This window comes from Hemitrygon akajei, chromosome 23 (genome assembly GCF_048418815.1).
Source record: "Hemitrygon akajei chromosome 23, sHemAka1.3, whole genome shotgun sequence".
Classification (NCBI taxonomy): Eukaryota; Metazoa; Chordata; class Chondrichthyes; order Myliobatiformes; family Dasyatidae; genus Hemitrygon; species Hemitrygon akajei.
This window is the reverse complement of record NC_133146.1, coordinates 66,008,558-66,024,561: the sequence shown is the minus strand read 5'-3', so window position 1 is coordinate 66,024,561 and position 16,004 is coordinate 66,008,558. Positions and strand designations below refer to the sequence as shown.

Genomic DNA, 16,004 nt, shown 5'->3' with positions numbered 1-16,004 from the left:
AAAGTCTATTACAGTTACTTGGAAATCGGATTCATACTTAAGTATGGGTCGTTGGAATAATGAAATTTTTAGCTATATTCCACTTGAAAAAATTAAGGAATAAATATGACACATTTCTGAGTATTTGGTGCCCTTATTTACAAAAGATAGGATTGTATATATAGGTGCTCCGATGATAAAGATGTTGATCCTCTGGGGAAAGAAACAAATACATATGTTAAAGTTATTTTGAATTCCATGGAGCATGTGGGGATCTTCCGATATCCAGACAGTCTTTCTTCTTACTTTTTTTTCTTTCTTTCTTTTTTTCTCTCTTTTTTTTCAGACAGGGATATGTTATGGGGGGAGGGGTGATATTATTCTATTCTATTTTGTGTAACCAATTTGAAAATTCAATAAAAAAGTTTTTAAAAAAAGATTTCTCTTTATGCAGATGATCTTTTGGTTTTGAATCCTGAGGAATCAATTCTAATCTTTTAGAATCTTACACTAAAAGATTTTGGTAAATTTTCAGGATATAAATTTAACTTGAATAAAAGTGAATTGTTTCCATTAAATGCCCCTGTTTTTATATATAATGATATTTTTAGAATTGTTAACACTTTTAAATATTTAGGTATTATAATTACCAAAAAATATAAAGATCTTTATAAAACTAATATAGTTCCTTTAATGGACTCCATGAAACAACTATTTTCTAGATGGAATCCACTTACTCTCTCTTTAATAGGTCGTATCCATGCTGTGAAAGTGATGATTTTACCTAGATTTTTATATATTTTCCAAAATATACCTATCTTTTTAACTAAAATTTTTTTGATCAAACTGACTTTCTTATTTCTTCCTTTATTTGGAACAATAAGAGACCAAGTATTAATAAGTATCATTTACAAAAATCTAAAAAAGATGGTGGAGTTGCACTTCTTAATTTAAGACTATTATTGGGCTGTTAATATCAGACAATTATGTTTTTGGCTGTATTTGCTCGACAAGAGCCAAAAACCACTATGGGTTGATTTGGAATTAAAAGCTGTTGAACAATTTCATTACTTCAACTTTAGGAGCTCCATTACCTTTATAGCTCTCTAAAGTTCCAAATTTAAATTTAAATCTTTACCCTGTTATTAAACAGTCCTTACGGATTTGGTTTCAGTTTCGCAATTTTTAAAGTTTTAAATAACTTAAGTTGTCTAGTTTTTTATATCGAAACTTTTTATTTAAACCTTCAATAACTGATCCCATTTTTCTCCTATGGAGAAATAAAGGGATTCGTTCTTTTACAGATTTATTTTGTGATGGTCGATTGATGACTTTTGAAGAGCTAATTAACAAATATTCTCTCGCTCATACACATTTTCTGCAAAATCTTCAGGTTAGACATTTTTTACAACAATATTTATCTAAGTTTCCATATTTGCAAGAATCTGATTTGTTGGATACCATTTTGAAGTTGAATCCTTTAGTGAGAGGTACCATTAACAGAATTTATAATTTATTTTTGTTACAAAAAGAGAACCTCTCACTAAAGATTAAACAAGATTGGGAGAGAGAACTTAATATGACCTTAGTTAATGAAGATTGGCTGCAAGTTTTGAAAAACGTAAATTCTTCTTCTATATGTGCCAATCACTGTTTAATTCAGTTTAAAATTGTTCACCGTTATTATTTAACAAAGGAGAGACTATCTAAAATATTTCCTAGTATAGACAACTATTGCGATAGGTATAAAACTGAAGTAGCTACTTTGTCACATATGTTCTGGTCATGTTCTTCATTAAAATCATTTTGGAAATCTTTATTTTCTACAATTTCTAAAGCTCTGAAAATTAATTTACAACCTGATAGATTGACTGTTCTATTTGGAATAGTTCCGAATCATATTCAGATAGATGGATAGATAGATAGATGGATACTTTATTCATCCCCATGGGGAAATTCAACTTTTTTTCCAATGTCCCATACACATGTTGTAGCAAAACTAATTACATACAATACTTAACTCAGTAAAAAAATATGATATGCATCTAAATCACTATCTCAAAAAGCATTAATAATAGCTTTTAAAAAGTTCTTAAGTCCTGGCGGTAGAATTGTAAAGCCTAATGGCATTGGGGAGTATTGACCTCTTCATCCTGTCTGAGGAGCATTGCATCGATAGTAACCTGTCGCTGAAACAGCTTCTCTGTCTCTGGATGGTGCTATGTAGAGGATGTTCAGAGTTATCCATAATTGACCGTAGCCTACTCAGCGCCCTTCGCTCAGCTACCGATGTTAAACCCTCCAGTACTTTGCCCACGACAGAGCCCGCCTTCCTTACCAGCTTATTAAGACGTGAAGCGTCCCTCTTCTTAATGCTTCCTCCCCAACACGCCACCACAAAGAAGAGGGCGCTCTCCACAACTGACCTATAGAACATCTTCAGCATCTCACTACAGACATTGAATGACGCCAACCTTCTTAGGAAGTACAGTCGACTCTGTGCCTTCCTGCACAAGGCATCTGTGTTGGCAGTCCAGTCTAGCTTCTCGTCTAACTGTACTCCCAGGTACTTGTAGGTCTTAACCTGCTCCACACATTCTCCATTAATGATCACTGGCTCCATATGAGGACTAGATCTCCTAAAGTCCACCACCATCTCCTTGGTCTTGGTGATATTGAGACGCAGGTAGTTTGAGTTGCACCATATCACAAAGTCCTGTATCAGTTTCCTATACTCCTCCTCCTGTCCATTCCTGACACACCCCACTATGGCCGTGTCATCAGCGAACTTCTGCACATGGCAGGACTCCGAGTTATATTGGAAGTCTGATGTGTACAGGGTGAACAGGACCGGAGAGAGTACGGTTCCCTGCGGCGCCCCTGTGCTGCTGACCACCGTGTCAGACCTACAGTCTCCCAACCGCACATACTGAGGTCTATCTGTCAAGTAGTCCACTATCCAATCCACCATGTGAGAGTCTACTCCCATCTCCGTTAGTTTGTGCCTTAAGATCTTGGGCTGGATGGTGTTAAAGGCACTAGAGAAGTCAAGGAATGTAATCCTCACAGCACAACTGACCCCCTCTAGGTGAGGGGTCAGGGTATTTCATCTTCAGATCAACATGTAATTGCATTTGTTACATTATTGGCAAGAAGGGCTATTTTATTAAAATGGAAAGATACCTCTGTCCCTACCTTAATTGAATGGTTTTCTCAGGTAATGTTATGTCTCAGTTTGGAAAAAATTAGAAGTAGAACTTTTGATCCCCAATTCGATTTTGAGAGAAGGTGGGGCTCTTTTGCCATTTAATTTGAATTATTTTATATGGTTCCCTTCCAATCTTATTCTATATAAATATGAATTGGCGGTTGATAATACTTTTTCTTTATATATATATATATATATATATATAGATTATGGTAAGACGTATTGCTTCGGGGGTTGATTCCTAATGGGTTCCCCCCCTATTTTTTTGTAGTCAGTGGGTTTTTTTTCTTAGTTAGATGTGGTTCTTTTTTTTTCCTTTTCCTTTTATATAAAATTTTTTCTTTCATTTTTATATATTACGATCAACTCTTTTTTCTTCAACTTTATTAATTGTATACACATTAATTTGTTGACGTTTTGTATCATTTTATAGCTGTAGAAGATTATGTACCAATAAAAGATTCTAGAAATGAAAAATGACAATCAATACTCAGATATTATGAACTATGACAAAAGCGTCCCTCAAAAGTGTTGCAGCAAGATTTTGATTTTAAATTTGTTGTTTCTGAAAAAGTTAAAACTAGTTCAATTAAGGCATTCATTGATATGTTGAACTGCATTCTTAGAAACAGAATTTGAAGAACTGTCAATTCTTCTTGACATCGTTGGAACATTTCAAGCTTCTAGTGCCGACTGTGGACATGGGTTCAGTCTTATGAATTCAATGAAATGTAAATGTTGTGCTGGTTTTACCACACCTCTCTTCCTCTCTATAATAACCTGTCATGTTTCCTCATCTCTCCACACCTCTCTCAGTGCTCCTGTCGAACTTTCCTCATTTCTCCCCACTTTGCTGTAATATCCTTTTGTGCCTTCCTCATTTCTCCGAACCTCTCTGTAATGTCCCATTGTCCTTGCCTCATTTCCCCACACCTCACTGTAATGTCCTGTTGTGCTTTCCTCATTTCCCACACCTCTCTGTAACGTCCCATTGTCCTTTCCTCATTTCCCACACCTCTCTGTAATGTCCCATTGTCCTTTCCTCATTTCCCACACCTCTCTGTAACGTCCTGTTGTGCTTTTCTCATTTCTCCGAACCTCTCTGTAACGTCCCATTGTCCTTGCCCATTTCCCCACACCTCACTTTAAGGTCCCATTGTGCTCTCTTCATTTCTCCACACCTCTCTCAGTGCCCCTGTCATGCTCTTCTCATTTCTGCACACCTTTCTGTAACGTCCTGTCTTCATTTCCCCACACCTCTCTGTGATCCCATCATGCTGTCCTTGTTTACCCACATCTCTCTTTAATGACCCATCATGTTTCCTCATATTTCCACAACTCTTCTCAGTGACTGTATCATCCTTTCCACATTTCTCTGTAGTGTCCTGTCGTGCTTTCCTCATTTCTCCACAGCTCTCTCAGTGACCCTGTCATGATTTCTCTTATTGCATTTTCTTAAATGTGTTATCTCACTTCTCGAGATTGAATTTCATTTAATACTTATTCTTCCAGCTGACCAGATCACCTATATGTTGTCTTTCTAAAGTATTCTTCCAGAATATCAACCATCTGGACAACTTTATAATAGCTTTATGTCCAACATCTTTATATCAGATATTTCTGTACTTCATACTTACTTCTATAAGTGGCTGCATTTCAAAATGAATGATTTGATTTTAGAGCATTTTGTAAACATTTGATATGTGATGGTGTAAATTATGTCCCTTCTATGAAACATGCATGTTTCAAAACAGCTTGAGATGTTAGTCTTATGGGCTTTGCTATATTTCATGAAATGATGTGAATAAATTTTCTTTGTTAGGTGATTTGTACTGAGTTGAAATGGGGCAAAGCAGGTATGTCCTGTACACACGAAACAGGACAAGTCCAACCCAGCCAATTACCACCCAATCATCAGCAAAGTAATGGAACGGGCCATCAACAGTACTATTCTTTTCTTTTTAAATCTTTTTATTAATTTTTAAGCAAACATAAATGAAACATGAATACAGAGAGTTTGAGAGTACATAGTTAAAACAGTACTATTATGCAGCACTTACTCATCAGTTTGTGCCCAGATGCCCAGTTTGTGTTCCGTCAAGGCCACTCAGCTCCTGACCTCATCACCTCCTTGGTCCAAACATGGACCAAAGAGTTAAATACCAGAGGTGAGATAAGAGTGATGGCCCTCGACATCAAGGCAGCATTTGACTGAGAATGGCATCAAGGTGCCCTAGCTAAAATGGAGTCAATAGGAATTAGGAATATGATTGGAATCATACCTGACACAAAGGAAGGTGGTTGTAGTGTTTGGAGGTCAATCATCTCATTCTCACGACATCACTGCAGGAGTTCCTCAGGGAAGTGTCCTAGGACCAACCTTTTTCAGCTACTTCATCAATGACCTTCCTTCCGTCATAAGGTCAGAAGAGGGAATGTTCACAGATGACTACACAATATTCTGCACCATTTTTGACTCCTCAGGTAGTGAAGAATTTAGAACATAGAACAGTACAGCACATTACAGGCCCTTCGGCCCACAATGTTGTGCCGACCCTCAATCCCTGCCTCCCATATAACCCCCCACCTTAAATTCCTCCATATACCTGTCTAGTAGTCTCTTAAACTTCACTAGTGTATCTGCCTCCACCACTGACTCAGGCAGTGCATTCCACGCACAAAAGTTCATACCCAAATGCAGCAGGACTTGGTCAGTATCCAGGCTTGGGCTGACAAGTGCCAACATTTGAATCACGCTAGTGCCAGGCAATGACCATCTCCCAACAAGAGAGGCTCTAACTATTGTCCCTTGACATTCACCATCATGGCATCACAACACTGTGGCTACCAGAACAGGTCAAAGGCTAGAAATCCTGCTGCATGTAACTCACCTCCTGACTCCCCAAGGCATGTCGACCATCTACAAGGCTTGGGTCTGGAGTGTAATGGAATAGTTGCTACTCGCCTGGATGAGTACAGCTCCATTAACACTCAAGAAGCTTGACACCATCCAGTACAAGGCAGCCCACTTGATTGGTACCCCTTCCACAAGCATCTAATCCCTCCACCATTGACGAACAGTTAAAGCAGGGTGTACTATCTATAAGGTGCACTGCAACAACACACCAAAGTGTACCTTCCAGACCCACAACCACCACCATCTAGAAGGAAGAGAACAGCAGATACCTGGAACACCACCACTAGGAAATCCCCCTCCAAGTCACTCACCATCCTAACTTGGAAGCATATCATTGTTCCTTCATTGTCACTGGGTCAAAATCATGGAATTCCCTCCCTAACAGCACTGTATCTGTACCTACACCTCAGGGACTGCAGCGGTTCAAGAAGGCAGCTCATCACCACCTTCTCAAGGGCAACTAGGGATGGGCAATAAATACTGACTTAACTGGCAATGCCCTCATCCCTTAAGTGAATGAAATAAACAAAACAAAGTAAATTGCCTTTTCCATCTATAACTTTTGCTCGACGAGTACTGCTATGAAATGTGTATTTGCCCGTTTAATGCCCCAGTTGGCATTGTCTCCTTAATTTGCACAGATTAGCAAAAAGTAAATAGTTTTTAACATGAGAATACAAACACAAGAAAATCTACATATGCTGGAAATCCAAAGCAACACACATAAGATATTGGAGGAACTCAGTTGGTGTGGCACCATCTATGGAAAAGAGTAAATGACCACCAGGATTTCCTCCAGGATTTTGCGTGTGTTGTTTTAATGTGAAAACATTCAGTTTATAGTAGTATTTGAAATGGCTGAATAGAAAGGTTACAATGCAGCCTTGTTTGGTGTTGCAATAAAAGTGCATCAAGCAATATTAAACTGATTTGAACTGATCTCTTCAGTACAGTAGTGTTTCACATTGGAATCAGTTTACTATTGCATTTCAAGACAGCTGCAGTCTAAACTTCTTGGCATAACTTCATCTATGATCAAGGAGATGCACCTCACTTTCATACAATGAATTAAAAATTCTAGCCTTGCCAATAAGGTCAAGATGTGAATGAGTGTTTAAAATTAATGTAACTGGTTTCTTTCACTCAGTGAATAAATATTTGGATAATTTACAATTTAAGAATAATGGTTGTCCTTTAACTTAATATTATCTTTTAAAAATTTGTTTCAGCTTTACTAATAGAAGCTCAGTCAACTCCATTTAAGATCACTCCTTCAACCATGGCAAATATAGTTAAAGGCTTATATACGCTTAGACCTGGTAAGTGCCTTTTGCTTTGTTTTAAAAAAATACATTATTCAAGGCTCATTGAAGATTTTTTTTACATTTTGAAGTAATGTTGCAAAGCATTATTCTGAAGCTCTGAATACACTATCCTTCACAATTGTAAAGTTCTTTTATTCCTGTATCTTGCACCCTTACACTTTATAATATCTTTTTAAATCATAGTCTTATTTCCAGGGTTAATTTATTGCTTTTTGCCCTCAGGCAATACTTATGCAATACTGCAAGTGACCATAAGACATAGGAGCAGAATTAGGCCATTCAGCCCATTGAGTCTGCTTTGCCATTCCGTCATGGCTGATCCTGGATCATACTCAACCCTTTACACCTGACTTCTCACCACATCCTTTGATGCCCTGACCAATCAGAAAATAATCAACTGCCAAGTTAAGTATACCCACGGACTTGGACTCCACCACAGCCTGTGGCAGAGCATTCCACAAATACACTACTCTCTGGCTGAAAAAGTTCCCCCTTATCTCTGTTCTTGAAGGTTGCCCCTCAATTGTGAGACTGGGCCCTCTAGTTTTGGATACCCCCCACCATAGGAAATGCCCTCTCCACATCCACCCTAAGTCCTTTCAACATTTGGTAGGTTTCAATAAGATAGCCCCTGCATCTAGTGAGTACAGGCTCAAAACTGCCAAACGCTCCTCATATGTTAACCCCTTCATTCTTGGAATCATCCTGGTGAACCTCCTCTGGACTCTCTCCAATGACAACACATCCTTTCTGAGATATGGGACCCAAAACTATTGATGATACTCCAAGTGCAGCTTGACTAGTGTCTTATAAAGATTCTGCATTATCACCTTGCTTGACCTTGGCATTCAACTTGGCCTTAGCAACCACAAACAAAAGTTGGTTAATCAAGTACACTATATATTACTGAAGGGGTTAATTAGATAAAACATGTAAAGCTTTAGTACATGGGTCTCAATTTAAGTATTCTGTTTTGGCTTGTAAAGCTGAATGGTTTTTAGACCATAAGATATAGCAGCAGAATCAGGACGTTTCGAGTCTGCTCCACCATTTCATCATGACGGATCCATTTCCTTCTCAACCCCATTCTTCATATCCTTTTTTCCATATCTTTTCATATCCCCTTTTCTCCATATCCTTTCATGTCCTGACTTCAAGAACCTATCAACCTCTGCCTTAAATACACCCATTGACCTGGCCTAGACAGCTGCCCGTGGTAATTAAATGTACAGATTCCCCATCCTCTAGCTAAAGAAATTCCTTCTATTCTCCATCCCAAATGGACGCCTCAATTCTGAGACTGTGTCCTCTGGTATTAGACTTCCCCACCATAAGAAACATCCTCTCTACATCCACTCTATCTAGGCCTTTCAGCATTCGATGGGTTTCAATGAGATCCCCCATCAATCTTCTAAATTCCAGTGAGTAAAGACCCAGAGCCATCGATTGTTCCTCATAGGATAAGCCTTTCATTCCCATAGTAATTCTTGTGAACTTCCTCTGAATCATAAGATCATAAGATATAGGAGCAGAAGTAGGCCATTTGGCCCATTGAGTCTGCTCCGCCATTCAATCATGGGCTGATCCAATTCTTCCAGTCATCCCCACTCCCCTGCCTTCTCCCCATACCCTTTGATGCCCTGGCTAATAAAGAACCTATCTATCGCTGCCTTAAATACACCCAATGACTTGTTCTCCACAGCCACTTGTGGCAACAAATTCCACAGTTTTATCACCCTTTGACTAAAGTAATTTCTCTGCATCTCAGTTCTAAATGGACGTCCTTCAATCCTGAAGCTGTGCCCTCTTGTCCTAGAATTCCCTACCATGGGAAATAGCTTTGTCATATCTAATCTGTTCAGGTCTTTTAATATTCGGAATATTTCTATGAGATCCCCTCTCATTCTCCTGAACTCTAGGAGCTCTCATTCTCTTGAGCTCTAGCCCAAGAGCTGCCAGACGTTCCTCATATGGTAACCCTTTCATTCCTGGAATCATTCTTGTGGATCTTCTCTGTACCCTCTCCAATGTCAGTATATCCTTTCCTAAAATAAGAAGCCCAAAACTGCACACAATACTCCAAGTGTGGTCTCATAAGTCCCTCATAGAGCCTCAACATCACATCCCTGCTCTTATACTCCATACCTCTAGAAATGAATGCCAACATTGCATTCGCCTTCTTCACTAACCTCCAGGTTGAAAAATCCTTTCTGATGTTAGCACACCCTTTCTTAAATAAGGGGCCCAAAGCTGCTCACAATACTCCCAAGTAATGCCTCACTAAGGCCTTATAAAGCTTCAGCATTACATCTTTGCTTTTATATTCTAGTCCTCTTGAAGTAGATGCTAACATTGCATTTACCTTCCTCACCACCAACTCAGCCTGTAAGTTAACATTTAGGAGATCCTGCATAAGAACTTCTTGCTTCTAAACATTTTCTGCCCCTCTCTGCAACCTTCCTGCTTCCTCAACACTGCCTGTACCTCTACTTATTTTCATATTGTACGCAAACTTTGCCTCAAAGTCATCAAATCCGTCATCCAAATCATTGACATACAATGTAATGGAAGTGGTCTTAGCACTGACCCCTGTGGAACACCACTATCCACTGGCAAACAATCAGAAAAGGCTCTCTGACCTCCTACCATTTATTAGCACTCTAACCTCCTACCAATCAGCCACTGCTCTATCCATACTAGTAGCTTTCTGGTAATACCTTGCGCGGGCACCTTGTCAAAGGCTTTCAGAAAATCCAAGTACACAACATCAACCAATTCTCCTTTGTCTATCCTGCTTGTTACTTCCTCAAAAAGAATTCCAACAGATTTGTCAAGCAAGATTTTCCCTTAAGAAAGCCATTGTCTTTGATCTATTTTATTATGTGCCTTCATGTATGCTGAAACCACCTCCTTAACAATTGACACTAACATCTTCCCACCCACTGAGGTCAGGCTAACTGACTATAATTTTCCATTTCTCCAGAACCATGCTAGAATCTATTGATTCTTGAAAGATCATTACTAATTCCTCCACAATCTATTTCAAAATGCTGTGCTGTAGTCCATCTGGTGCAGGTGACTTACCTACCTTCAGACCTTGTCCTGTGGTCCAATATCTACTCTTGCCTCATTTTTACTCTTTATATATCTGAAAAACATTTGCCATCTGTTGTTTTTTAAGTTTCCCAATCCTCTAATATTCCATTAATCTTTGCTCTATTATATGCACTCATTCTTGCATTTTTTGTTGGCCTTGACTTCCCTTATCAGCTACAGTTGCATCATCCTGCCTTTAGAATACTACTACTTCTTTGGGATGTATCTATCCTGCACCTTCCAAATTGATCCCAGAAACCCAGCCATTGGTGCTCTGCCGTCATCCCTGGTAGTGTCCCCTTCCAATCAACTTTGGACAGCTGCTCTTTCATGTCTCAGTAATTACCTTTACATTATATTACTGATATTTCTGACTTTAGCTACTGCCAGCCAAATTGCAGGGTGAATTCTATCATAATATGATCACTCACTCCTGAAGGTTTCTTTACCTTAAGCTCCCTAATCAAATCTGGTTCATTACACAACACCCAATCCAGAATAACTCCCTCATGTCACAAAAACAAAAGAGCTGGTTGAGGACCACATGGAGTAATGGAGACAGGCTGACCCCTATTGACCTCAATGGATTTGAGGTTGGGAGGTGAACAGCTTTAAGTTAGAAACATAGAAAACCTACAGCACAATACAGGCCCTTTGGCCCATAACGTTGTGCTGAACATGTCCCTACCTTAAAAATTACTAGGCTTACCTATAGCCCTTTATTTTACTAAGCTCCATGTACCTATCTAAAAGCCTGTTAAAAGACCCTATCGTATCCACCTCCACCACCGTTACCAGCAGCCCATTCCACACACCCACCACTCTCTGAGTAAAAAACTTAACCCTGACATCTCCTCGGTACCTACTCCCTAGCACCTTAAACTTGTGTCCTCTTGTGGCAACCATTTCAGCCCTGGGAAAAAGATCCTTGGCATACACATCACGTGGTCTGTACGTACCGGCTGTGTGGTGGAAAAAGCACAACAGTGCTTCTTTCATCTCAGACGGTTGAACAAGTTTGGTATGGGCCCCTAAACCCTAAGAACTTTCTACAGGAGCATAATTGAGAGCATCTTGACTGATTGCATTACTGCCTGGTATGGGAACAGTACTTCCCTCAATTGCTGGATTCTGCAGAGAGTGGTGCGGAAAGCCCAGTGGTTCTGTAGATGTTAACTTCCCATTATTCAGGACATCTACAAAGACAGATGTGTAAGAAGGGCCCAAAGGATCATTGGGGACATGAGTCACCCCAGCCATAAACTATTCCAGCAGCTGCTACCATCCAGGAAAAGGTACCGCAGCATAAAAGCCAGGACCAACAGGCTCCAGGACCGCTTCTTCCACCAGCCCACCAGACTGATAATTCATGCTGATACAATTGTATTTCTATGTTATATTGACTGTCCTGCTGTACATACTATTTATTACATATGAATATAAATTGCACATTGCACATTTAGATGGAGACGTAATATAAAGATTTTTACTCCTCATGTATGTGAAGGATGTAAGTAAAAAAAGTCAATTCGATTCAATAAATACAAGCATGGTCCACCATTTTATAGGCATTCTGCAAATCCTCACTCTTGGGATCCAAAATCAGCACCAACCTGATATTCCAAATCTACCTGTATTTTGAATGACTATCATAACATTGCCCTTTTGACATGCCTTTTCTATGTCCCAGTGTAATTTGTAACCCACATCCTGGCTCCTGTTCAGAGGCCTGTATATAACTCCCATCAGGGTCTTTTTACCCCTGTAGTTTCTTAACTCTATCCACAAAGATTCTACTTCTTACAAACATCTTGTCACCTTTTTGGTCCCATTGAAATTGGCATGAAATTGTCTAACATATTTTTGTGGTGAAGTTGGTAACGTGGTACCTAAACTTACTGTGAAAATTCATAGATTTTGACAATCAGCTGATGTTACAGTTGAGTAGGTCTGTTATCACTTGCTGGTCATAAATAACATTTTTCAAGTAACTCCCACCAGTGATTTTGTTTTCCCCTTTACTATACCTAATCTCCATGAAGGTGGATTCAACATTCCACTCCTTAGATCTTGTAGCATCTCTCACTATCACCCTGATCTCATCCTTAATTAAGAGTGCTACCCCACCTCCCTTACATTCCTGCCTATCCTTCCATATCACTTGATATCCTTGGATATTTAATTCCCAATTCTCTCCACCTTGCTACCACGTTTCTGTAATGGCCACTAAATCATATCCCTTTGTACTTATTTGTGCCACAGTTTCACTTATTTCGAATGCTACAGACATTCAGATAAAGTGCCCTTACACTCATTGTGCTTTTAAAATCTTGTATCTTTTTCTCTTTTGCACTTGACCTTTCTTTACTTTTTTCTTTTTTTATCTTTTGCTTTGTCTTTATCTTTAGCCACACTCTTCCTCTTTTACTTCATCCATGCTTCTTTAATCTGTTGAACCCACCCCCCTACTATTTAGTTTAAAGCCCTATCCATTGCCCCAGTTATGCGATTTGCTAGGAACCAGGACCCATCACGGTTCAGGTGGAGCCCGTCCCATTGGTGAAACTCCCTCCTTCCCCAGTACTGGTGCCAATCTCACATGAATTCAAACCCACTTCTCCCACACCAATCCTTGAGTCACATATTTAACTCTCTAATCTTCTTGACACAATGCCAATTTGCAGGTGGTTCAGGTACTAATCCAGAGATTAACACCTTTTTGGTTCTGCTTTTTAATTTATTCCCTAGCTGCTCAAATTCCCTCAGCAGAACCCGTTTCCTTGTTCTGTCTATGTCATTGGTACTCACATGGACCACAGCAACAGCTGCTTTCCCCTCCCACTCCAAATTTCTCTGCAGGTCAGGTAAGATGTCCAGAACCTGGACCCCAGGCAGGTAACACAGCCTTCGGGACACTCTCTCCTCATGACAGAAAACTCTGGCTATTCCCCTGACTATACTATCCCCAGTTACCACTATATTTTGCTTTACTTTCCTCTCTGAACTACAGTGCCACAGTTAGGTTGCTCATTCTTCCTATAGCCCCCACTCTCATCCACACAGGGAGCAAGAATCTCAGACCTGTTGGACAAGCTCAAGGGCTGAGACTCCTGCTGCACTGTCTCTTGGATTCCCACTACCCACTTCACTTGCATTTACACGCTCTTGTCCCTGATCACAGAGCAAATTTGAGGCAGCTAATTTAATGGGTGTGACTGACTCCTGAAACAGAGAATCCAGGTACCTCTCCCCCTCGCTGATGTGCCACAGTGTTTGAAGCTCAGAATCCAGGTCATCAACTTGGAGTTCCTCGAGCCCCCAACACTTGCTGTAGATAAAAGAGAGTTGAGCGTAGATATAAGACCAATACAAAATGACGCTGGAGATATTGTAATGAGAGATGCAGATATGGCAGAGGAACTTTATGCGTATTTTGCATTTGTCTTCACAGTGGAAGACGTCTGCAGTATATCAGACATTCAAGAGTGTCAGGGAAGTAAAGTTTGTGCAGTGAAAATTACGACTGAGAAGGTGCTCAGGAAGCTTAATGATCTGAGGTTGGATAAATCTCCTGAACCTGATGGGGTGCACCCCTGGGTTCTGAAAAAAGTAGCTGAAGAGATTGCGGAGGCATTAACAATGATCTTTCAAGAGTCGATAGATTCTGGCATTGTAGCGGATGACTGGAAAATTGCAAAAGGTACTCTGCTATTTAAGAAGGGTGGGAGGCAGAAGAAAGGAAACTATAGACCTGTTAGCCTGACATCAGTGGTTGGAAAGTTGGTGGAATCGATTGTTAGGGATGAGATTATGGAGTACCTGGAGGCACTTGACAAGATAAGCCAAAAGCCAGCATAGTTTCCTGAAAGGAAAATCCTGCCTGACAAACCTACTGCAATTCTTTGAGGAAGTTACAAGCAGGATAGACAAAGGAGATACAGTAGACATGGTGTACATGGATTTTTAGAAGACCTTTGAAAAGGTGCTGCACATGAGGCTGCTTAGCAAGATAAGAGCCCTTGGAATTACAGGGAAGTTACTAGCATGGGTGGACCATTGGCCGGTCGACAGAAAACAGAGTGAGAATAAAGGGATCCTATTCTGGCTGGCTGCCAGTTACCAGCGGAGTTACTCGGGTTGGTGTTGGGGCCGCTGCTTTTTACGATGTATATCAATGATTTGGACTACGGTATTAATGGATTTGTGGCTAAGTTTGCCGATGATACAAAGATAGGTGGAGTAGCGTGTAGTGTTGAGGAAACAGAGAGCCTGCAGAGCGACTTAGATAGTTTAGGGGAATGGGCAAAGAAGTGGCAAATGAAATACAATGTTAGAAAGTGTATGGTCATACATTTTGGTGGAAGAAATAAATGGGCAGACTATTATTTAGATGGGGAGAGAATTCAAAATGCAGAGATGCAAAGGGACTTGGGAGTCCTTGTGAAAGATACCCTAAAAGTTAACCTGCAGGTTGAGTCGATTGTGAAGAAGGTGAATGTAATGTTGGCATTCATTTCTAGAGGTATAGAATGTAAGAGTTATGGTCTTATAGATGTGGTCACCAGGAGCCACAGTGGAATCCACCAGCTCCCACATCATGCAGCTACAGCACATCACCTGATTCTGCAACATCCCAAACTTATTTAATTAGCTGCAATTGAGTGACGTTTTATTCAACCTTGCAACAGCCTTACCTGATATTTACCTGTGCCTCCCTGCCAAAGCATCAAGTTCCCACTCCTACACTGGTCCACTCACACAGTAGCTGCTCCGCTTTGGCCCTGCTGTACTTTTATTTGCTCCTGCTAATGAATCGTGAATAGATTGGTCCGCCGCAAGTACGCTGAGCCCTGCAAAACATTCCCTTTTAAAATTCTTCCTGACCTGTGCGAACTTCTCCCTCTCCCTCTCCCGACCCCTCCCCCTCTCCCTCCCCCCCTCCCTCCCCCCCTCCCTCCCCCCCTCCCTCCCCCCCTCTCCCTCCCCCCCTCTCCCTCCCCCCCTCTCCCTCCCCCCTCTCCCTCCCCCCTCTCCCTCCCACCCCCTCCCTCTCACCCCCTCCCTCTCCCGACCCCTCTCCCAACCCCTCCCATTTATCTTTATTTGTCACATACATATATTGTGTTGTTTGCGTCAAATCAAATCAGCGAGTATTGTGGGCCAGCCCGCAGATGTCGCCACCCTTCTGGCACCAACAGAGCATGCCCACGATTCATTAACCCTAACCATATGTCTGTAGAATGTGAGAAGAAATCCACATGGTCACGGGGAGAACGTACAGACTCCTTACCGTCTGTGGTGAGAATTGAACCCCGATCGTACAGCTGCTTTGCACTGCCTGCAACCAGACATTGAGGGGCAATTTCTGACCTCAAAGTTCAAATTACATTTATTATCAGTGTACATATATGTTATTATTTGCTACCTTAGGATTGATTTACTTGTGGGCATTAACAGGGAAAAAGATATGGTATAATTT

The 16,004-nt window shown here is 40.5% G+C and overlaps 1 protein-coding gene across 2 annotated transcripts in view; it reads left to right on the top strand.

Annotated features, from left to right (window-relative positions):
- cacul1 (CDK2 associated cullin domain 1) overlaps positions 1-16,004 on the top strand; it is a 200,462-nt gene that overhangs the window by 152,314 nt on the left and 32,144 nt on the right. For both annotated transcript variants that reach the window (XM_073027866.1, XM_073027865.1), the window contains exon 6: positions 7,334-7,423. In XM_073027866.1, coding sequence (XP_072883967.1) covers positions 7,334-7,423 — 90 coding nt within the window. The remainder of the gene's footprint in view (positions 1-7,333; positions 7,424-16,004) is intronic.